This window comes from Anolis sagrei, chromosome 4 (assembly GCF_037176765.1).
Source record: "Anolis sagrei isolate rAnoSag1 chromosome 4, rAnoSag1.mat, whole genome shotgun sequence".
NCBI lineage: Eukaryota > Metazoa > Chordata > Lepidosauria > Squamata > Dactyloidae > Anolis > Anolis sagrei.
The window spans coordinates 55,705,565-55,729,484 of NC_090024.1; the positions used below are offsets into that span (position 1 = coordinate 55,705,565).

General features: G+C 38.0%; 1 protein-coding gene across 2 annotated transcripts in view; it reads left to right on the forward strand.

Moving 5' to 3' along the window:
- The window catches only part of LOC132774785 (desmocollin-2-like), a 39,014-nt gene extending 16,549 nt beyond the window's left edge, over positions 1 to 22,465 (forward strand). The window contains exons 7-17 of one of the 2 annotated variants that reach the window (XM_060775210.2): positions 1,922 to 2,100; positions 3,521 to 3,655; positions 4,126 to 4,311; positions 5,367 to 5,626; positions 8,238 to 8,377; positions 10,762 to 10,974; positions 11,066 to 11,314; positions 12,116 to 12,243; positions 16,135 to 16,428; positions 17,420 to 17,465; positions 17,552 to 17,637. In XM_060775210.2, coding sequence (XP_060631193.2) covers positions 1,922 to 2,100; positions 3,521 to 3,655; positions 4,126 to 4,311; positions 5,367 to 5,626; positions 8,238 to 8,377; positions 10,762 to 10,974; positions 11,066 to 11,314; positions 12,116 to 12,243; positions 16,135 to 16,428; positions 17,420 to 17,455 — 1,820 coding nt within the window. In that variant the 3' untranslated portion in view covers positions 17,456 to 17,465; positions 17,552 to 17,637. Of the gene's footprint in view, positions 1 to 1,921; positions 2,101 to 3,520; positions 3,656 to 4,125; positions 4,312 to 5,366; positions 5,627 to 8,237; positions 8,378 to 10,761; positions 10,975 to 11,065; positions 11,315 to 12,115; positions 12,244 to 16,134; positions 16,429 to 17,419; positions 17,466 to 17,551 lie in introns of both variants that reach the window. The other variant, XM_060775209.2, reaches the window with a different exon arrangement.
- The last annotated feature ends 1,455 nt before the right edge of the window (positions 22,466 to 23,920 follow it).

Genomic DNA, 23,920 nt, shown 5'->3' on the forward strand with positions numbered 1-23,920 from the left:
TCCAAACTCTGCTTGAATGAAAAACATGAGGCAGAGGGAAGGGGGTAAGGCAAGAATAGTACATACTGTATATACACGACTATAAACCAAATTTTCAGCCCTTTTTTAGACTGAAACGCCACCCCCTTGGCCAATGCTCCAGTCAAAGTTATTTCTTATTTTACTCTATTGTTGTTGTTGCTGTGTTGTTATTGTTATTTTATTATTATTTTATTACATTTATTTTACTCTATTATTACATTATTTTACTCTGTTATTATTTGTATCACATTTATTATTTTACTATTTATTATTTTTATTACATTTATTGTTTCACCCTATTAATACATTTGTTATTTTACTCTATTATTACTGTTATTATTACATTTCCCTATTTTACTCTATTATTATTATTTTATTACATTTATTATTTTACTCTTTTATTATTGGAAGGATATGTAAGCACATTTTCAATGAAGAAGGTTAGAGTAATGGTTTAATCAGAGTTGGACAGTCTTATCTTAAATTACAGTTTTATGTAAATATTCAAAAACATTTAACCTACTGATGCCTCAATTAATGTAATTTTATTGGTATCTATTTTTTATTTTGAAATTTATCAGTAGCTGCTCCATTTTTCACTCTTGCCTTATACTCGGGTCAGTGTGTTTTCCCAGTTTTTGTGGTAAAATTAGGTGCCTCGGTTTATATTTGGGTCGGCTTATACTTCAGTATACACAGTATTCACTTTGGTAATTTGTTGCTTCAGCTTTCAGGGAATTATATTAACAATGTTTTCTTTCTTACTTCAAGCTCTGAGTGAAGTTGTGGAGCAAGGGAATTTCTTCTGAGTACAAATCAGTGGGAGTTTACTGTTTCTGACTTTAGTGCTAATTGAACAACAACCTTCCCCTCTTTAAGCTTGAAAAATTGCTTTAAGCTTCAAAAATGGTTCTGTTTTAAACAATTGACAACTTTTAAAACAAGTGTTATTCATCTGCCAAGTTTGCATGCAACCAGGTATGGGCAGAAAGCTACAGCTAGCTTCATACTCACATGTATCCCATTATTTCTGTACACTCCTTATGTTTGGATCTCCCCACATGGTTGAAAGGAGAACTTTAGAAACCTTTTTCAACCATAGCTTGCCATGGTGCCAAACCTCAAATCGCAGTTAACGTGAATTAATGGTTAGTGTAAACAAGAAAGCTTCAGTGATCATGTTCTTGAAACAGGTCCAAAATAAGATAGGTAGAATCACAGTTTATTGATCTGTGCAACATAAAATATTTCAGTTCAGTTGAATATTTCATTTCCTCCCTGCAGGAAAAAATACTGAAGAGCATCAACAAAAAAGGAGTCTGGTCTCAGTGTGCTTTTAGTTGGCTTGAATTTATTCTTTAAAAGAGCCCATGAAATTGTCCCCTTCTTTTTTAACTGTCAGATAAAAAAAGAACCTCTGTGTTGCTAAAATGAAAGTCAAATTGCAGATTTATGTTAATTGTGAAATAGTCCCAAGATCTGCCTTGTCACATCTCCATAAATAGAAAACATTATCCAGGTATCGAGTTCAAAATATTAGCCTATAATCATATTCCGCATTGGGACTGCAGATTTATTTTTTAAACTCTTCAAATCTAAATTGACAACTTCAGAATCCATGGGACTCACTTGGTCAATAAAATATATTATGAATAAAAATATATCATGTTAGGGCTATTTCAGCCAGAGAAAGTAAGGAAATTTCTCATGGCTCCTGAGGTTGCCAATTTAAATATGAACAATTTTGAACAAGTTTTGATTGCATCCATAGTTTTTTTGGAATCTGTAGCAAACAGTTGATTATTCAGCTACTCTAAGCATTCTGTATTGTGCTATAGCTATAATTTTAAGCATTATACTGAGAAGTTAAATATACAACACTGATCATTTTCTCACATAGGTACAGTTATAGGACAAATGATTGCAACAGACAGAGATGAACCAAATTCATTGCACACTCAACTGAAATACAGAATTGTGGGTCAAAATCCTGCACCCTTACGTGGCACCAGTACATTTAATGTAAATGCAGATTCAGGTGTTATTACTTTGCATACATCTGCAACTCTGGATAGAGAGGTAAGTATTTTGGAAGTATAATGTTGGTGGCTTTTCATGACTTCTGAGCATTGAGGTTGCCATGTTGTTTGCAGTATGTTACTGTAGGCCTGCATATTATAAAGGGATCCATTCGAAGACCTGTTGTGTTGTAGGGTTTTTGTGCAATATGTAGAATTCTTCCCTCTGATCAGCATGCTGTTGAAAGCTTAAAATACTATAAAGTGCAAAGTCAAAATATCTACTTGCTCCTGCAGTAGAGTAGCCGAAGGAAAGACTAACATGTTGCTGCACATCCTGCTTCTGAAAGCTGTCCACTCCCTAGATTCCAAAACTGGTAGAAAGCCATGCTATGTGAAGACATCTCTCTCGTTCCACTGAGAACGAACTCTCTTTCCTCTCTGAAGAGAAGTAACTGAAACCCTACTGTGTTTCTCTTCTTAGAGGTAGGGGTCTGTTTCCTTTCTCAACAGACATAATTGCAGCTTGATTTCCATTGCTTCTTCCTGCCGAGAAGGGAGTCTATTTTATTATTCTATGGGGAGAAGTGACAAAAGTCTGGTTGCACTTCTGTCTCCCAGGAAAGGAAGCTGTGATCTTTCTCACTGGACAGAAATGCAGCTGAGATTCAGTCACTTCTGTCCACCAAGAAAGAAAATGGACTCCTATTTCAGCAGAGAGAAATGACCAAAGCCCAACTGTGTTTCTGTTCATTGAGAAAGAAAATTGACCCTTTCTTTTTGGGGAGATCAATGTAGTTGGGCCTCTCGTTGCTTCTCTCCACAGAGGAAAGAGACCAAGATTGCATAAAACAATCTTATTTAATGCACACACCTACTGTATGGTATTTTTCCAGGTGAACTTGTCCAGACTGGATATATGAATTTTTCATATGAATTTTACAGAAGCATGCAAGAATTAAAAAAAAAATCAGTGGGAAGAAACAAAAGCATTCCTGCCTTGAAGAAAATGGGTAGAAGTGGAAGTTTATCTCTCTTTCTATTTTGTTTTTGTAGGAGTCAGCAAAATGGTAGTGTTTTTTTTTCTTCTTTGCAAAATTAGACTCACAGAGGTGAATTACTTGACCTTTTCTGTGCATGAAATGGGAACTGAAAGGTATTTTCTTCTTCTCTGCTGAGCAAGGTTTTTCTTTGACCTTAGAACAGTGGTTCTCAATCTGTGGGTCCCCAAATGTTTTGGCCTTCAACTCCCAGAAATTCTAACAGCTCATAAACTGGCTGAGATTTCTGGGAGTTGTAAGCCAAAACACCTGGGAACCTACAGGTTGAGAACCACTGCCTTAGAGGGATGTTCAGGATTCTAGCAGGCTTATATTTTTGAAAGGCTGCAAGATAGTACATTTATCAAACCTAATTAGTTTAGGTTTGCAACTCCTGTAAGTCATTAAAAGAGGATCCCTTCTTTTTTTGTCCTGTTTCAGACGACAGATAAATTTGTAGTCCTAATTGAAGCAAGAGATATGGCAGGTCAGCGCTTTGGTTTATGCAGTACCGGAACAGCTGTCATTGAAGTTGAAGATTCTAATGACCATGCACCCATGTGTGAACATGGCATGGTAGGTGTTCCATGTTCATATTTAATATATTTGATTTTCCCCTTTCAAAAAATGAAAAAGAAAACAACATAGTTTCCTAAAAGGTAAAGGTAAAGGTTGTCCCTTGACATTACGTCCAGTCATGTCTGACTCTGGGGTGTGGTGCTCATCTCCATTTCTAAGCCAAAGAGCCGGTGTCATCCATAGACACCTCCAAGGTCATGTAGCTGGCATGACTGCATGGAGCGCCGTTACCTTCCCGCCGGAGCGATACCTATTGATCTCACATTTGCATGTTTTCAAACTGCTAGGTTGGCAGAAGCTAGGGCTGATAGCGGAAACTCACGCCGCTCCCTGGAATCGAACGTGCGACCTTTTGGTCAATAAGCTCAGCAGCTCAGCACTTTAACCCACTGCGCCACTGGGGGCTCCCCAGTTTTCTAAATATATATAATAAAACTAACTTCTGAAAATCTTTTTTTAAATTTCAGTATGAAGTATATGTTCCTGAAAATACATTTGGTACGAAAGTACTGGACATTGGTATCATAGATAAAGATGCAGAAGGAACACCAGGCTGGCATGCTACTTTTGACATTATAAGGGGGAATGAAGATGGTGCTTTCAAAATTGAGAGAGATCCAAATTCAAATGTTGGTGTTTTGTGTACTGAAAAGGTAAATGATGACGGAAGTAAAGAAAAATATGATTTGTTGGTTATGTAGTTTTGTTAGTAAATTAAATCTACAGAGGAGTTTATTGTATCACTGGGGGATTGGAGGGGAGGGTAATGTTATACATATTCTCTAGCATATAAAGAAATTTTATCTACAATGTATTTTATTCCAAAAACAGGTAGATTCTTATCATCTGGAGTCCACATTAGTCTTTTGTCTTCTTGTATTATCCCATCTTTTTCTTATCTTCTCCTCTGAGCCTGTATATGTTCTTTCTAATTATTGTCTCTGTTTACTTATACATACTCCATTTCCTTGCTATTACAATAATATCTATCCATTTACAGAGTCTATTTCTTTTGTTAATACACTAGTAATACTTATGTAAATATATCAGTCTATTGTCTATGCAGATTCTATGTGTGTGTGTGTATGTATGTATATATATGTATATATGTATATATATGTATAGAATATCCACAGCATTGAAATTATATGCATTTCTATCATGATTTAGAAATATTAACCCATCTATCTTCAATCTTTTATTTTTTAGAATACAGAATCTATTCATATATTATTCATATTAGTTTTAGTTCACAAATTCTGTTATGATCATCTTCAGATTTTTTGCAAAGTTCATAAAAGTTTCCTATGCTTCTTGCAGTTTCTGCAAGTTAGTTTGTTGTAAAATTAAAGTTAATTTGTCCATTTTGGCCATTTCAAAAACTTGTAATCCAGTCATCTGTCATTAGGGTCATACTTTATCATTATTAATATCCATAATGCAATAAAAAAAACCTTTTAAAAATATAGGCAGACAGAAGAAAAAAAACTGGATGTACTCTTAACTCTAAATCACCATGCTCTTTTTTTCAAGAAGTGTTGACCATACCAACTGTAAGGTGGCTGTCAATGGATTATGTCATTAGCAAATAAAATAGAATCTAATTGAAGCAAAAAAGAAAAAAAGAAAAGAAAGAATGTTAGAAACCCTTTAATTGCATGTTGCAGCTTATGTGACCTTTACATTTTACTTTTCCTATATTTTCCAGGGGCTAGACTATGAAAAGAACAAGGAGAGAAGATTGGAAATTGTTGTAAACAATGAAGCGCCTTATGTGCTGGGACCAAACTCAAGACCAATCTCTACAAGCACTTGTGTTGTTGTTGTCAAGGTCCGGGATGTGGATGAAGGACCTGTATTTGATCCTTGTGTATATGTTCTAAATGTTAAAGAATGTTTGGATGGTGGAACACTGGTTGGCCAGTACCTAGCAAGGGATCCAGAGACTGGAAATAGTGAAGGCATACGGTAGGTATATAATTGTTTGAATTTATTTTATATTATTGACATTGTTGATATTTAGGTTTGGAGATGGAAAGCGTACTCTGCTCTAACACTACCCCAAACTCAAATGCTCTGTAATTCTCCTATAGGCAGTTCCCAAGTTACAACCATCTGACTTACATCTGACTCACAGTTAAGAAGAGGGCTGAAACAACAGGAAGTGAGAGAAATCCCCCCCCCCCCACCGCTCAGAAGAAAGAGTTATCATGGTGTCTCCACTGAAGCTTTCTCACTAATTTTGTTTACACAACAACCACAAATTTTCAAAATCCAATTATCACGGGGACAGAAAGTGAGGTGAAATTTTCTGAACAGGGGCACAGACAGCAAAAAAACAAAAAACAAAAAACAAAACACCACAGAGGTGTTAAATTCCCACCCCCATGCTGCCCTAAGCTATTTATATATTTGCCTGTGGTTACACTTAAAAATGGGGAATAGGTGTTTCCTTGTTTCTACAAGCAGCCATTTTTTTCAAAATCCAATTACCGTATATACTGAAGTATAAGCTGAGTTTTTCAGGTTGAAAAAGTTCCCCTCGGCTTATACTCAGGTGAGATACTAACAGGAAGGAAGAAGAGCCCTTTTCCCAGACCTTCCTGCCAGGACACTCACCTCTCTATCACAGCATCCCAGCTCTCCTTCTCCCTTTGCCCCCATGCACCTTTCCCTTCTCCGAGCCTGGAGGGGAGCTAGGCCATGGATAAACCCTGCTGCCATAGTTCCCTTCTCTGCTGCTGCTGAGGAAGGCACACACATGGGGCGAGGGGGGAAGGCCTCACACTTCCCCTTCTTTGGTGGGGAGTCAGGCCACTGAGAAAGCCTGCTACTGCGGCTCCCTCTGCTGCCCCTGCCATGGTTCCCCCCTCCCTCTTCTGCCACTGCCAAGGAAGGTGTGCACATGGGGTGAGGGAGGAAGGAAAGGCCTTGTGCTTCCCCTTCTTTGGACAGGAAAGTTCCCTACTGTGGTTCCCTCTGCTGCCGCCAAAGAAGGGGAAGCATAAGGCCTTTCCTCCCTCCCTTGCCCCACATGCACACCTTTCTCAGCAGCAAAGGAGGGAGCCACCACAACGGTCTTTCTCCGTGGCCTTGCTCTCATCCAAGGAGAAAGTCCACTGCCGCTGCTCCCTCTTCCACCACCATGGCAAAGGAAGGCACCTAAGTGGCGAGGGAGGAAGGAAAGCCCTCGCGTTTCCCCTTCTTTGGAGGGGAGCAAGGCCACGGAGAAAGCTTGCAGCTGTCTCAGCTCCCTCCTCCACTGCCACAAAGAAGGGGAAGTGCAAGGCCTTTCCTTCCTCCTACACGCGTCTTCCTTAGCGGTGGAGGAGGGAGCCAAGGCAGCGTCCTTTCTCTGTGGCTTCATTCCCCTCCGAGGAGAAAGCCGGCCGCCGAGGAAGGCATGCGCAGGATGAGGAAGGAAAGACATCATTCTTCCCCTTCTTTGGCTGCAGTGGAGGAGAGAGCTTTGGCAGTGGGCTTTCTCCTTGGAAGGGAACAAGGCTACAGAGTAAGCCTGTCACTGCAGCTCCTTCAGCCGCCACCGAGGAATGCGCAAGAGGGAGGAAGGAAATGCCTCGCACTTGCCCTTCTTTGGAGGGGAATGAGGAGGAGGAGACGTCTCGCTGGTGATACAGGTCTTGACCACACAGTGCCCAGAAAGAGCTGCCTTTTAAAAAAAAATTTACCTTACACTTTGCCAGGAGCATTTCCCACTCTCACTTATACTTGAGTCAATAAGTTTCCCAGTTTTTTGAGATAAAATTGGGTGCCTCGACTTATATTCGGGTCAGATTATACTCAAATATATACGGTATCTTAGCGACAGAAAGTGAGGTGAAATCTTCTGAACAGGAACACAGACAACAAAATAAGGGATGTTAACCATTCCCCATGCTATTCAAAGTCCCCCCCCCCCCCCCTATATATATATATTTCCAGCTGGAGTTACACTTAAAAATGGATCTGTTCCAATTTACATAGAAATTCAACTTAAGAACAGATTTACAGAACCTATCTTCATAAGGTACCTTATGAACCTTCATAAGGTTCATAAGGTACTGTCGGTATATGGTGGTTTGTACTAGCCTGTTAGATGAATAATAAGGAAATAATATATAGCTATTTTTATTTATTTTTATTATTATTATTATCTATATCCCACTTTTTTCTCCATTCGGAGACTCAAAGTAGCTCACACCTAAAAGCATTACAATACAACTTAACATATACAAATATTAAAACAGTATTAAACATTGTTAATATGAAAATAATTCAGGTTAAAACCATAAAATCATATAAAACCACAGCAGCCCTTGACAGTCTTAAAAACTTTCTTCTTTAAAAGCCTGCCTGAATAAAAAGGTTCTAACCTGCAGGCTGAAGGACAGCAAGGAGGGGAGTTATAGAGTCGAGAGGCAGCCACTGAGAAGACCCGCTCTTGTTTCCATCAACCAAGCTTGAGATTGAGGTGGCACTGAGAGAAGAATGTCTCCTAAAGATTGTGTTGGGTAGGTTGTACAAGGGAATGTGATTGGCTAAATATTCTATTACAAACAGCTATATTTATTATTGACAGGTATGGAGTGTTAAATGATCCATGCAATTGGATCACTCTGGACAACACAGGTCACATCAAAACCACAAGACTGTTAGACAGAGATGCACCAGATCTGAAGCTCTATCAGTGTAACGTAACAGTCATTGCTACAGATCGAAGTGAGTACCAAGTATCACAGATAACATTTATTGGTTGTTATATTCCTTGCTGCAATTTCTTATGAGGCATTAATTCATTTATTGGACTCACACCACCTTTCTCAAATTTCAATCATCAATTAAGAAACATTGATATTAAGAAGACTAGAGTGCACTACAGAAAGTCGCTATCTGGACCTTCCTTTTCAGACAAATAGGAAATCTTCATTTTTTAACTTAGTTTTGTTTTGAAATGTTTATATCTCATCAAATGTCAACATTTTCTTTAATAATATTTAATATTTCTTTCATAGACATCAACTCTGTTGAACATTAATGAAAGAAATGTGTTTTATACAAAGATATGAATACAGAAATTAATTGGAAAGAAATGTAGAAGATAATACCAAATAATTTGCACACTTAATAGTTAAAATTATTAAATGTCAAATTATTAAGAGTTAAATTGTTAAAATTAATATGTCTGATGTATGTAATGTTTTGTTTATCTATTAAAATATTTATAGCCCACCCTGTATCTGCAGATGTCAGGGTGGCATACAATGAAAGCAATTCTAATTTAAAAACATATCCATACAATATGAGTAATTTTAAAAGGCTAAACTATATTGAATAACCTGAAAAATTGAAGCTATTAAAAACAAAGCCATTTAAGATTATTTAAAAGCAAGTGCAGAGTAGAAACTATCTTTTTTTCTTCAGATTATATAATACTTATGAATATCTAACTAGTCAACATGTGTCTGTGGAACCAGTGTGCTTCAACTCCCACCACACCACCTTTGTGTATATTTCTAGGCATTACTACAGTCTAAATTATTTAACTTCATTGTGCCATTGATTTCAGTGTTAGCCATAGTTGAGATTAATTATAACTTTCTCTTCACCAGGTTTTGAATTCTGAGTTGTTAGGGGAGTCTTGTATTTGTTTTTATTTAAGATCAGTGCTTTCTAAATCAACATTTTAAAACTTGTCTGAAACTGGATTTGGAATTGTGTACCCTTCCCAGCAGCCTTACTCAACGAAGCCAACTGTAAAGGGTCCTGGACATTGCAATCCAACAACAACCAAAGGGTTACAACACTCCCACTCTGAATCAGTAATACATAAATGGTTAAAGTGTTTATTTTTCTGTTTCTATTTTTCTCATGCAGGAAAAAAAAAATCATTCCCTATATTTTAGTTAGGTTTTATTTGTTTTTCTTTTGCCTGTGTGTAAAATCTACAGGAGTAACTGAATGAGATTACAAAGTTTTCTTTTTGGACCAGCAATCATCAGAGGTCATTGCATAAAATGATAGTTACTTTTTGAAAAGAAAGGGCATAATGTTTAAATATTCTTTTGACTTTCTAATTGTAGATTTAATGTTCCCATTTAATATAGATTTCAAGCTTTGTTTAAAAATTAGTTTAAAAACAATGATGAAACAGGGAGATGATGCTATGTTTAAGCTGTATAAAAGTGAACAAGAGTTTCTGTGTCATCCATTTGCTTTAGACCCTGATGAGTCTGATTCTCAACAGACTTCCTTCTCCAATTGTGGCCTATACTGGCTGTTAGGCATTGTGGGAGTTGAAGTCCAAAACTCCTGGAGGGCCGAAGTTTGCCCACGTCTGCTATATAGGCATGCATGAGTCTGCCATTATTCTAACTATCATTTGCTTGTAGATTGTTCATCAATCTTGTATTTGTTTTAAAATGTTGTGTATTTTCTCACCACTATGATAATCTAATTGGTTTTGCATTATCTTGCAAACTTCCATTCTACCATTTGGCAATTGATTATATGACAAGGGAAGTAAGTGTGTAGAAAATGCAATAGTATTTCATTCTGTGCTCATTATAATGGAAACATCGGACCAATAGCGGAACCATCCATTTCTTGCTTGCCCCCATCCATTTTCTCATTCTTCTGAAAGTCATCTACTATTTTGGGTTGTCTGGGAGATTGGAATGATTGGAAATCATTTCTTTATCTGCTACTCAAGATGAGATAACCTACACATTGTATATACAACATGAATCTGTATGAATCTGTTTGAACCATGCCATACACCAAAGCCCTATGAAAAAACAAAATCAAAGATTACTTTGAAAAAGATACAACCTTCATAAAAGGTTATATTCCATATTTTTCCTCCTTAAGGGTCCTACAAATAATTTCCAAAATGTCTGTTTTTGCTTTTGTAAAGGTCACCCCATTTATGTGACGCATGACATAGCTTTCAGAATATGGATGAAGCTTGCTAATTATGAAAGCCTAATGCATGCCACTTAAAACTGAAGTATTGGATGTATGATTATCTTACTAGCATAAGTTAGATGAAGGCAATCTTGAAATATGTGTATGTCATTAAAAGTGCATTAAATTGTGTTTTCTAGGTGGTAAAACAGGCACTGGAACAGTGGTGGTTAATTTACTAGATGAAAATGATAATTTTCCAGTGATTATAAAGAAAAGGTACACAATATGTAGAGACCGAAAACCAATTTGTCTTACTGCTGTGGATGCTGATATACCTCCCCATACCGTTCCTTTCCATTTTGAACTTCCTGACCGGGTAGTGCCACAGTGGAGAATAGTACCACATGACGGTATGTGTGTCTTTCCTAAAACAATTACTTCTGAAGTACTGAAGTAATTGCTTTGATGCAGTGTTTAATGTTGGGTTCTTTTGTTTTGCAGAAAAATCTGTGTATTTAGAACCAGTGGGCCAAATCAATTATGGTGACTACTCAATTCCTGTCAGAGTTACTGATAATGCCGGTCACAGTGGCGTCACTGACGTAGAAGTTCAAGTGTGTGACTGTACAACTCCTAGTGATTGTTATTCCTCAAGAGACCAACCTGGAATTGGTATACAGCGAGCACCTAATGTTACACTTGGAATTTGGGCCATCCTGGCAATGATTTTGGGATCATTATTACTGCTATGTAAGCATTTTACCTATTTCATTTATTCAAATTATCTTTTCTTTAAAAATACCAAATGTGTTTTTTTAAAATGTCAAATTGAAAGCATATTGCACGTTTCAGACTGATTCTGATGTCTTATGTCTGTGAATTTGGTGTTTTTCTTCTTCATTTTTGGCCTCTATCCTCACATGTCTCCAAACATAGGCAAAATCCTGGGTCAGTGTGCTTGACAGAGCATGTTTAACTTCCTGTTGGCTGAGATGTTTTATGAGCATTGGGGATATAGGAAGGAGACTGCAAGGTGGATAAGTTTAAATTTGTCCTCCCTGCAGTTGTTGATCCTCTCTGTTGCTTATGAAGCACCTGAGCACTGGTGAACCCATATCCAGGTTTAGTGGATGAGTCAGTCAATGTGGTGAATTAACTGCTGTGTGGATGAGAGGGAAAAATGTCTCCAACCCACATTTCTGGAAGGTCAGCTATAAAAGAATGTGGCTTGTTGGCTGAAAATTTCATCACTTCTACCTTAGATAATTGAACATAAAGCTATGATTGGTGATCCTAAGTTTTCAAAGCTAGATTATAGATAGGGGGTTTATTTTTGTTCAATAGATTCAGAGTTGATATTTCTGATCTACCCAGGTGCACATGAGAGAATTGGGCAAGCAGAGAAGTATAAAAATGCCACAAAATCCCTTTTTATATTCCCTTTGCCTTTCTTAAATATGCTGAAACAGAGAAACATACATATATTTGTGAAAATAATACATGGATGCCCTGGCAATGGCTCACTGTGTCTCTTCCTTCCTCCAACTCCAGTGATCTTGATCACACTTTGCCGCTGCTGTGGGGCTGCACATGTCGGTACTAGTAAACACGTCTGTGATGATCTGGCGAACCAGAATTTAATTATATCAAACACTGAAGCCCCTGGAGAAGAAGTAATGGTATGGCTTTCTTCATTAATTTTAGGGCATCTGTGCAAGTATGTATTTGTGTGTTCATTATTATGCCTTTCTCCCAGTATCAACAAAGATCTAAACAAAATGTACTAAAAAGCAATTGTGATAGTAAATAGGAATCATGTAAACTATATTGAAAAAACAGCATCAATATAAATTTCATTTAAAACATAACAATGGATTTTTTTAAAAAAAAACCTCCTTAGATGCTAGTTAACAGCCAAAACCCTGGAAGGGGAATAAGGCTATAGGAGATAGTTCACCTTCGGTGAGAAAGAGTTCTACAGACTGAAAGCAGCTAAAGGGAAGGTAATCTCATGTGTCCTCACCTAATGTGTCTCAGGCAGTGATAGAATTGAGAGGGAGCCCACTGATCTCAAAATCTGAGAGGGGTCATTTCAGGAGATGACGAATCATTTAGATAAGTTTAGACCGGAGGTAGGCAGTTGTGAGGTTGCATTACTTTCCCCTGTCAGACTCCTTGGAAGGCTGCATCCCCTACCATCCCAGTCTAGACAAAAGCCCATAAATGCTCTGTAGGGACCAGGAGAACATTTTGCAATGTTCTGGGGTCTTTCTAAGACATTTTAAGTGCCAAAGAGGCCCCTTTTAAAAACAGGAAATGAGATGAAGCCACTTGCTATTCACTTTGTGTTTTCAAAGAAGTTCTCTTTCAAGTGTAAATTTGCTCAAAATATGGCAAGAATACTCTCACACCCCTTCGAGTACATTTGGGTTTTATTTTATTTAGTGAAAAAAATGCAAAACATTTGTAAAAAGACCTGTCTCCTAGAGGGCTTAGGGCAGGCATGGGGAAACTTCACCCCTCCAGGTGTTTTGGACTCCTAACAACTGATAAACTGGCTGGCTGGTGTTAAAAGTCCAAAACACCTGGAGGGACAAATTTTACCCATACCTGTCTTAGGGGGTTCCAAATGTGGTACAGACACCCCACCCCCTAGATCAGTAGTTCTCAACCTTTCTAATGCCGTGACCCCTAAATAAAGTTCCTCATGTTGTGGTGACCCCCAACCACATTTTCGCTGCTACTTCATAACAGTAATTTTGCTACTGTTATGAAATGTAATGTAAATGTCTTATATGAAGGATGTATTTTCATTGTTACAAATTGAACATAATTAAAGCATAGTGATTAATCACAAAAACAATATGTTTGGGGGAGTGTGGGCAACGGATGATGGGATCTGAAGTACCTTCAACTGATGCAGCTCTGACTTCCAGAGACCACTGAGACACCCCCCCCCCCCGAAATACAGGCTTGGACCAAACTTGGCACACAGAACCCTAATGACCAACAGAAAATACTGGAGGGGGTTGGGGGGAACTGATAGTGAATTATGGGAGAGGTAGTTCACCTACATCCAGACAGCACTGTGAACCCAAATTACTATGGATCTGGACAGAACTTGGCACAAATACTCAGTATGCTCAAATCTGAAGACTGGTGGAGTTTGGGGAAAATAGACCTTGGCATTTGGGAGTTGTTGGGATGTATAGTTCCCCAGCCATCAAAGAGCATTCTGAAATTCAACCACAATTAAATTGGACCAAACTTGAGCTGTGTGGAAGGGGCCTGGGTTCTCTGAGGCCCCTTCCATACAGCTGCATAAAATACACACTGAAGTGGATTATCTGGCTGTGTGGACACAGATAATCCAGTTCAAAGCAGATAATGTGGGATTTCATTCATCTGTGTGGAAGAGGCCTGGGTTATTTGGGTCCCCTTCCATACAGCTGCATAAAATACACATTGAAGTGGATTATCTGGCTGTGTAGACACAGATAATCCAGTTCAAAGCAGATAATGTGGGATTTCATTCATCTGTGTGGAAGAGGCCTGGGTTATTTGGGTCCCCTTCCATACAACTGCATAAAATACACACTGAAGTGGATTATCTGGCTGTGTGGGCTCCCCCTTCCCCAACAGCTAAGACGTTTCTTACCCAGGGAGCAACCAGCTGGTCCACTCACTAACCTTGCAGCAACAATAACAGGCAGAGCCTTCGAGCCAGGGAGGGGGGAGGCGGGGCAAGGCAGCAGGACCCTTTTCCTCTTCCTCCAGTTGCCCATCGAGGAGGACGAGGAGAAGGGACACTGCTGCAGTTTCTCCGCTTCTTCCTCTTCCATGGCCAGTTGGAGGAGAAGAAACAGCAGCAGAGCCCCTTCTCCTCTTCTTCCTTCTCTTTCTCCTTGATGGCCAGCTGGAGGAGGAGGAGCAAGAAGAGGAGAAACAGCCGCAGCAGCCCCTGTGCGGCCTCCGCGGTTTCTCCTCTTCTTCCTCCTCTTCTTCATGGGGAAACTGACCTTTGTTTTGGTGAGTTGTAGTTCATCCACACCAGAGAAATTGACCTCCCCCCATGATGGTCCTGGGTCAAACTTGGGCAGCAAGAGCCAGCCCATATGGGGAGCCTTCCACTCGACCCCCACCCCTTCTAAGCTCACGGGGAGGGGGGGCCCAAGAAGGTCTCCAAAAATAATGTACCTTCTCCCTTGCGCGCTTTTGCCTCTAAGCTCCTCCTCTTGACTCCATGCAGCCTTGTGGGAAGAGGAGGAGGAGCTGACCAGGAGTGCCTGGATGTTTGGCTGGCACAGGGGCCGGCAGCCATTTTGGAGGGGGCGGGGCGAACCGAGGTGCCTTCGCGACCCCCCAAAAATGACCCAGCGACCCCCTGGGGGTCATGACCCCCAGGTTGAGAACCGCTGCCCTAGATGGACTTTATCTCAGCCTATTGTTTTATGATGCTGTTTTGATTGTTTTTATATTTTATTTGATTGTTTTATTGTGTTTCTGCTTTTATCTGTAATTTTGAGCTTGTCCCTTGTAAGCCACCATGAGTCCCCTAAGGGAGATGGTGGGGTATAAAAATAAAGGTGTTGTTGTTGTTGTTGTTGTTGTTGTTGTTGTTGTTGTTATTATTAAAAAATGGCCACAAAATGTCCTGAGAGACTTCATTTTCCCCACCTCTGGTCTAGACCCAAGACTCACAGGTCTTAGCCAGCATTTTTATACTCAATGTATGTATAGGTGCTTGGGGTAAACACAGGGTAATAGGCAGACCTGCAAATCCATCCTATTGTGGTTTGGATGGAAGACAGAAGGAAAAGCTGAGGAACCAATTTAATTTAAATTAGTGAAGAAGTGTTTTATTTCTTATTTAAACTTAAGCTTGTGCATAAATGGCATCCTTAAATTTTGCACTCTGGGCAAAGGAAATGGAAACATTCTCCAGTAGATTTTCAGGGTTGGGGATCACTGTAATATGTGGTAGTAAAGCACAGAAGATGGGAGAATTAAGTTACTAGGTTGGTAGCCTAACAACCATCAATGCCTATGAAGCTAGTACATCAGAGACCTAAGGCATTACTATCATTGGTAAAGGCAGTGTATACTATTGCAGAAGAAGGAAACATTGTAGGAAAATTTGGCCTAGGATCAAGGAATGTAGCAAGAGAGTAACTGCATTTTTTAAAGTCAACTTTTCAATGGAAATCCCCTGTTCACTAATGTAGCAATTAATTTGACCTCATTTTGGTGAAAAGCTCTATTCTTTCTGTAAACACAATACCAGAAAGGATTGTGGCATAAACCATGAACTACTAATGTTAAAAAGATTAAAAGTAAAGCTAAAGTACACCAAACCAACCATAGTTCCACAATGCAACTGGAACAACACATAAAAAAATAGAAAAATGACAACTACGTAGAACAGAAAAACAATTATCCCATCCATTCAATCATCCCACCCACCGTGCATGTACCTTTTTGTTTCCATGATTCCAAAAATGTTCAAATCAGCTCTGAGATGTCTTCCTCGGCACTTTGACAGATTTTCCCCCCATTATTCTTTTTTTTAGGATCCCAACATACTTCCTGTGAAAACAGGAAACATGGTTACAACTGATCATGGGGTTGGCATGACAGGTGGTGGAATCAAAACTACGGGGCATGAATCCTTTGAAATGGTAAAGGGTGGACACCAGACTCTGGAATCAGTCAAGGGTGTAGGAGGACATCATACCCTAGAATCTGTCAAAGGTGGTGGACATCATACCCTTGAATCTGGAAGGGGCTATGGCCAGAATATGATGGATGCATACAGATACAATTATTCAGAATGGCAAAATTTCACACACCCTCGTCTAACTGAGGTAAGAGACCCAGCATTCATTTATTCTTAGTTCACAACTTTCTGAGAAGTAATATTAATCATTTACAGCTATGGTTGATGTATTCAACATTTAAGATCTTAGATTTCAGCCAGTGGTTTGAATAATTACTCTTTATTAAAAGCTGCCCTTCAGTTATGTTTGGTTTAGAGACATTAGTTTTGTTTTATTTGGAATTATTACCTATTTTTGAGTATAACTGAGGAGGAGCCAGGCAGCATTATATTGGGGCAGCTACTTGCATTGCCTTTCTGCTCTGCTTTGACTTTTTTCCATTTGAAGTAGGCTTTCCCTCCTTTTTCATCAATTTAATGCTATTCCTAATATCTGCTTGTAACAATATTAGGGCTGATCAGCTAGTTCAGCCTAAGAAACTATATGCAAAGCTTGGAATGTTATTTGTATAGATACATTATCTTCTAATTCACTAATTCACTAATATTTAAAATGGAGTATGTTGCCAATATCACAGTGTTAGGAAAAACGTGGCTTGTTAAACTGATTGATCACTTTGCAAGTTTTTTAAACTGGTAAAATCATTATGAGGTATGAAAAACATTCCTGTCCAGATGCTTAAATGAACTTGAAAAGTAACCTTGAAAAGTACTCAGCGGTTGTTTTATTTTTATACCAATACATCAGCAATAATTTCATTCACACCTTTTGTGTTATTATTGAAATGGAATGTGACTTTGTTACACTCTGGTGATAAAAGCAACATATTATAGGTAATTATGTTGCTTGTTTAACCATTACTTCCAAGCTCTGAGTACAAGCAATAAGGATTTTGATTCAGAAGTTGAATCTGTACCAAATAAATACGCACTTCTATTTTTTCGCATCTTTTGTTTAATTGTTTTCCTGAAAAAAAATGGTGATTGTTACATGTGTGATGAGTAGACAGCTGATTATTTTGTTAAATCCGTCAAAGAATGAATGATATAGACCAATCATGTGCATTTTTTGTATATAGGAATCCGTTAGAGGACACACTCTGATTAAAAATTAAACATTAAAAGGTAAATCAACGAAATCATTTTTATGCCATCTGTTTAGATTAGTTTAAGAAAAAATCAGTAATTTTTGACTTTTCCCTCCTATGCAGAAAGTGTATTTGTGTGGTCAGGATGAAGAGCATAAGCATTCGGATGACTATATCCTTTCATATAACTATGAAGGAAGAGGCTCTCCAGCTGGCTCCATAGGCTGCTGCACTGATCAGCAAGAAGAAGAGGCGCTTGACTTTTTAGATCAGCTGGAACCCAAGTTTAGGACATTAGCAGAAACCTGTGTTAAGAGATAAAGTGCTGATAATCCTGAAGAAAATCATCACCTTTTCCACTGGGTAGCTGTTTTAAAGCTTGAATATAGCATATTTCTTCTTCTTTTTTCCAATGGGAGTGGTTATCAAAATGCTTTCTTTACATTAAGTTTACCACCGTCAACATATCTGTGCCTTACTTCAAGCCACTGTGTGGGAATTATACTTCATGTAATCTCACCTGTTCTTAAAACTATACTTTCGAGGTAAAACAGCCTTTTTATAATGGGGAACACATTTTCAGGGTTTCCCCCCTTTCTGCATCTACCTTACATTATTTACAATATTGATAACTAAGGACCAACAATTGCTGCTTTTTGTGTGGGTGGTAGCAAGCTTCGCTTGATTCATTTGCCTTTTTCAATAGAAAGATATGCTAGGACACTATAGCCAAATGTTGAAATAGTTTCTTATTTGGGTTGCTGTGAGTTTTCTGGGCTGTATGGCCTGTTCCAGAAACCCTCTTTTCTGGGTTTCTAATTTTTTTGTTCTTTGAAAACACCAAACCTCTTTGGTTGCAATTCAAGTAATGAATTAAAACAGTGCTATCAAACTTGTGGTAGACAGAGTGGTACTAGCCCTGTGAGTTTCCAGGAAAGGAAAAAAAAACCCATGTGGCACAAATATGGGACTGGTCCCTGGCATATAGAGACAGGAATCTTGGTACCAGTATAACGTATCTTGAGAAGCTTTGGAGTAACAAATGCTAATCAGCCATCTAGCCGTATCCTCCTGGTTCTTCCCTCCCTCCCTTCCTCTGCTTTCTTTCCCTCCATTTTCAAATCATGTTAAGTGTATTTTATTTTATTTTATTTTTTGCAAACAGGGTCTTCTCCTAAACTTGTTGATATTTCTTATGTGCATTGTCTCATTGTGGCTACTTTAGGAGCAGCCTATAGAAAAGGAATTAACTTTGAATATGTATGATGTAGTTGAATTATGTAAAAGCCTCTCAATAACAACAACAAAACAACAATAGCAACAACAGGAGAAGGAGGAGGAGGAGGAAGAGGAAAAGGGAAGCATCGCAATAGATATTGGAATTTTGAAGCTTACTTCTCACTAAATATTTATACATAAGCTCTGTAAGAATATGCTGGATGGAATGTATAAGGCAGTGGTTCTCAACCTGTGGGTCCCCAGGTGTTTTGGTCAACAACTCCCAGAAATCCCAGTCAGTTTACCAGCTGTTAGGTATAAGGTGACAGTCACATGCTTTTGAAAACAATGGTGAAGACCAGCATTTCAGCTTCAGATATTTCAGATTAAACAGTAGTGTTTGTTACTCTGCTCACCTGATGAATATAAAACATTACGTTAATCACATCAAATGATGGATGTGAGGAGGGGGAAAAATGGTAGTACCAGCCAATACTTGTTAATGCCTGTCTCTGACAAAATGGAAAAACCAAATTAAGAGATATAAAAACACAGTCTGTGCCAACTCTCTACATCACATGGTAGCGTTGCTTTGCAGTTTATGTGTATGGGCTTGCCTGATGTATGCTGTTACGATGAAACATTTTGGTTGATATTCTTCATATAATATGTTTATATACCTATAATTTGTTAGGGCTAAGAGACATGAAGTAGAATTTTTGAGGTGCTTTCTGCAATGCTTCAAATGAGAGGTCTGAAAAAGGTTATATATGTTAACAGCATTGGGTTGGTTCTAGACTTAGCCATGCTTAGACTTATGGAAATTAGTTGCACTCTAATTAGTCATAGCTATCTTATGTCAATCAGAATCAGTGTGGTGTAGTGGATTGAGTGTTAGACTGTGACTACTGGAAACCAGGATTTGAATCTCCACTCAGTCATGGGAACCCACTGGATGAACTTGGGTAAGTTACACACTCTGTCTCAGAGCAAGGCAACAGCAAACTCATTATCAACACAAAACCCTGAGATAGATTCCCCTTAGCACAGGGGTTCTCAAATGTTTTAAGCAAAGGGTTGGTTCATGGTCCCTTGGACTGTTGTAGGGCTGAACTATAGTTTGGAAAAGAAAGACAGAAATTCCTGTGCACACTGCACACATCTTCCATGTGCTAAAATCTCATGAAAAACAGTACAGTATTTAGACTAAACAATTTTAAGCACCATAAATTTACCAGTATTTCAATGGGAAGTTTGGGCCTACTTTTGGCTGATAAGATAGTCAAGTTAATTAGGATTGTTTCAGATTAGGGTGGGGGGCCAGGTAAATGACTATGGAGGACTGCATCTGATCTGGCCTTAGTTTGGGAACCACTGTCTTAGCATCTTCATAAGTTGGAAACAACTTGAAGGTACCCAGTAACAAACAATATAATTTTTAAGGATAGTAAAGTCTGAATCCAAGACATTTAAACAATTAAAAACAAATGCCTTGCCTATTACAGAAATTGATATAATTATGATGAAATTTTAATATTCAAATTTGTTGATATTTTCTGTTTTACATTGTCTTCTTATGCCGTATTAGGCTGGTGCTACTAATGTCTAAATCAGTTGAATCGTAAGTGGTGATTATTTCAGAAACCTGCAACACTGAGAAAAGGTCTGCATTATTGAAGAAAAGCAAGCTTTAAAGTTTATAGAATACTGTACAATATCTGCCAGGAACATAATTTTGTCTTCCAGAACTAGTTGCACTAAATTTGCTTAAACTTTTTTTTTGTGGTGGGTGCAATTGGTTTTTGTAAATTTATCTTTTCTGTTGTATGTCTGTTGTTTATTATTTAGTCTTTAGTACAAGATTGATTATTTTCCTGGGTCTGCGGAATCCAGAGAAAATACTGCAAGTGTTGAAGATCAGTACAGAGCTTTAAATGGCCCATAACTTTTATTCTATATTCAGTTTTCCCTCAAGGGATACCATTTTGGAAATCTAAAACTGAAGTCTCTATATCTGATAAAAAAAGATGCATATGTATGAAACTAGAGTGATGAATACTAAATTGGTCCTATTAGAAATATATCTGTTTTAATGTACTTTGGGGTGCTGAATTTGGAAAACACAACAAAATGTTCCATACACAAGTATTCCACAAATTTAATATTTTATGCATTAAGTTGTTATTTAGTTTTGATGAAGTATCTTGATCTTTTTCTCAGATCACAATGATAGAAGATAAAAGATTATCTGGTTTTATATGTCATGACCAAAGTCATTTTTTCTTTTAAAAAAGTAAAAGGAACCTGTGTATGTACGTACCTCCAAGACTTATGGTGATTGCATTCATTTTTCATAAGGTTTTCCTAGGAAAGGCAGTGTCTAAGGTGGTTTTGCTTGATTCCCTGTCAATATAGTCTACAGAACCTGGTATTCCGTAACCAGGTTTCTCAGTCCCTTTATTGCTTTGTCTACTACACACAGATTTACTTTGAGTGAAATGTTGTACAGAAATCCGGTCTTTTATTTTAACCTAGTTTTACATCAAACAATATACAGAGACATATTCTTCAAGAATCACACAGAAAATGAGACCCTATAGAACAACAGCATTCTTAGAGAATATTTATGTAATTTTAACATGGTTTTAGTCTTGTATCAACTTCAGAATTTTTAATGGTATAATTTATTGAAGCAAAAATATATTAATCTAGAACTCTATTCTGACTTTTGGAGTCAATTTAAATAGCCATAATCATGAAGAATTGGAATGTTGTATGGTTTCTGGCCTGAATGGCCATGTTATAGCAGCATTTTCTCCTGACATTTTGCCTGCACCTGTGGCTGGCATCTTCAGATGCAGGCAAAACATGCTGGTAGAAGATGACCATACAGCCCGAAAACCACACAACACTCTAGCGATTTTGGCTGTGAGAGCCTTCGACAATACAAATCACAAAGTATGTTTGAGGGTTGGACTGGTTAGGATGAGACAATAGAAACAAGATAAAAGTATAAAACAGAATAAATTCCATGTCAAATCATGTTATATCTGTTCCACTTTTTCAGTCTAGGTAATGTTTATTAAGAGGAGGTGCCCTATGGCAGAAGATAGATATTCCACATTCACATCTCAGCTTGGCCACACATTTTCTACATAGGTGATTTTGGACTAGTCACTATCTCTCAACTTTCCAGTTGTAATTTGGGAATGATTGCCCTCCTTATGTGATGCTGAGCACTATATCCAAAGAGTGTTGAGTACTTTATATGCAAAGGACTGTAAATATATTTTGGTTGCTTGATTTTATTAGCTGGACAAGGTTTTTCACATTTAAAAAGTAGTGCCATTTGCTTGCTCTGCATTTGGAATGCAGAATATGCTGCACAATTAACACATAAATTGTTTGAATGTAGAAACATTCATATTATTGTGATGGCAGTAAGGATTCTCAATGCCTGCAATGTACATTCACTGAGCAATCTCTTTAAATTACCAAATTTACTGTCCTGAAAGAGTTGAAAATACAAACTAATGTATGATCAATTCTCTATATGTAAAGTTTGAGCATTTTGTATTAAATATTTATAAAAACTTTACAACAGATGGTGTAAAAAAACCCCTAGGTTTTATGTTTATATCACCAACTAAGTGCTTGACTCAAACTGAAATAGATTTGTTATTTCCAACTCTGTACTTCTCAGGAGCTGTCTAACTGTGTAAACATCTTGTTTTGTTTCATGTTTTAAATACATTTTGTACGAGAAAAATAAAGTGGCTTTTATTTCAAAATAAAGGGATCTACTACAGAGTGCATTCATTTTATATGTTTTTATACATTTATTTGTTCAGTCCCAAGCCCACTAGCAAGTATTGATGTATGAATGGGTAAATATCTTCTGCTTTCATCCCACATTAAGTAGTCAGTATAGAATCAGAATCATAGAATTGGAAGAGACTACGTGGGTCATTCTGTTCAACCCCCTGCCAGGCAGGAAAAACACAAAGCACCTCTGACAGATGGCCATCCAGCCTTTTTAAAATCTTCCAAGAAAGGATGCTCCACCATGCTCTGAGTGAGAGAGTTCCACTGTTGAATAACTATCACAGTTAAGAAGTTCTTCTAATGTTCAGGTGGAATCGCCTTTGAACCCATTGTTTCCAGGGCATCAGAAAACACACCTTTTCTGACATCCTTTCAAATATTTATACATAATGTCTCCCCTCTAGCTCTTTAAGCCACTTCTCATAGTGCCTAGAACTTAGATCATTTTAGTTGCCCTCCTCTGGACACATTCCAGCTTGTCAATATATCTCAAATTGTGGTGCCCTGAATTGTACACAGTATTCCAGGTGAGGTCTGACCAAAGCAGAATGGAGGAACCATTACTTCTCTTGATATAGACCAGTGGTTCTGGAAAACTGGCTGGGATTTCTGGGAGTTGTAGGCCAAAACATCTGGGGACCCACAGGTTGAGAACCACTGAACTGGACATGCACCTTTTGGTGCAGTCCCAAATCCCATTGACTTTTTAGCTGCTGCATTAGAGTGTTGGCTCATGTTCAGTTACTTGTCTACTAAGATTCAAGACCTCCTTCACATGGACTGTTGTTGAGCCAGGTGTCACCCATCTTGTATCTGTGCATTTCATTTTTTCTGCCTAAGTGTAGTATCGTACATTTCTACTTGTTGAAATTCATTTTGTTAATTTTTGCCCAGCTCTCCAATCAGTCTCTAATCGGTCAAGATTATTTTGAATTCTGTCTTCTAGAGTATAAGCTATCACTCCCAATTTGGTGTCATCTGCAAACTTGATAAACATGCCCTCTAAACCTTCATCTAAGTCATGAATAAAGATGTTGAGCAGCACTGGGCTTAGGACAGAATCCTGTGGCACCTCACAAGGAACCATTGGTGAGCACCCTTTGGGTTCAATTGCTCAACCAATTACAAATTCACCTAACAATAGTATTGTCTAGCCTACATTTTACTAGGTTTTTTTTTTTTGCAAAATGATAATAGGACATAATCAAAGGCCTTACTGGACTCAGATATTCTACATCTACAGCATTTTCTATATCAACCAAGCTTGTAAACTCTTGAAAAAAGATAAGATTAATCTAGCATGACTTGAGAACCCCATGTTGACTTTAGTAGAGATGCCCTGGGAGATAAGAAAGTGAAATATCCCTTTTTGTTCTATACATCTGAGAGTTGAAAAAAAATAACCTGACAGAGGGAATAAAATGTTAGAATTGGTTCCAGGCATTGCAG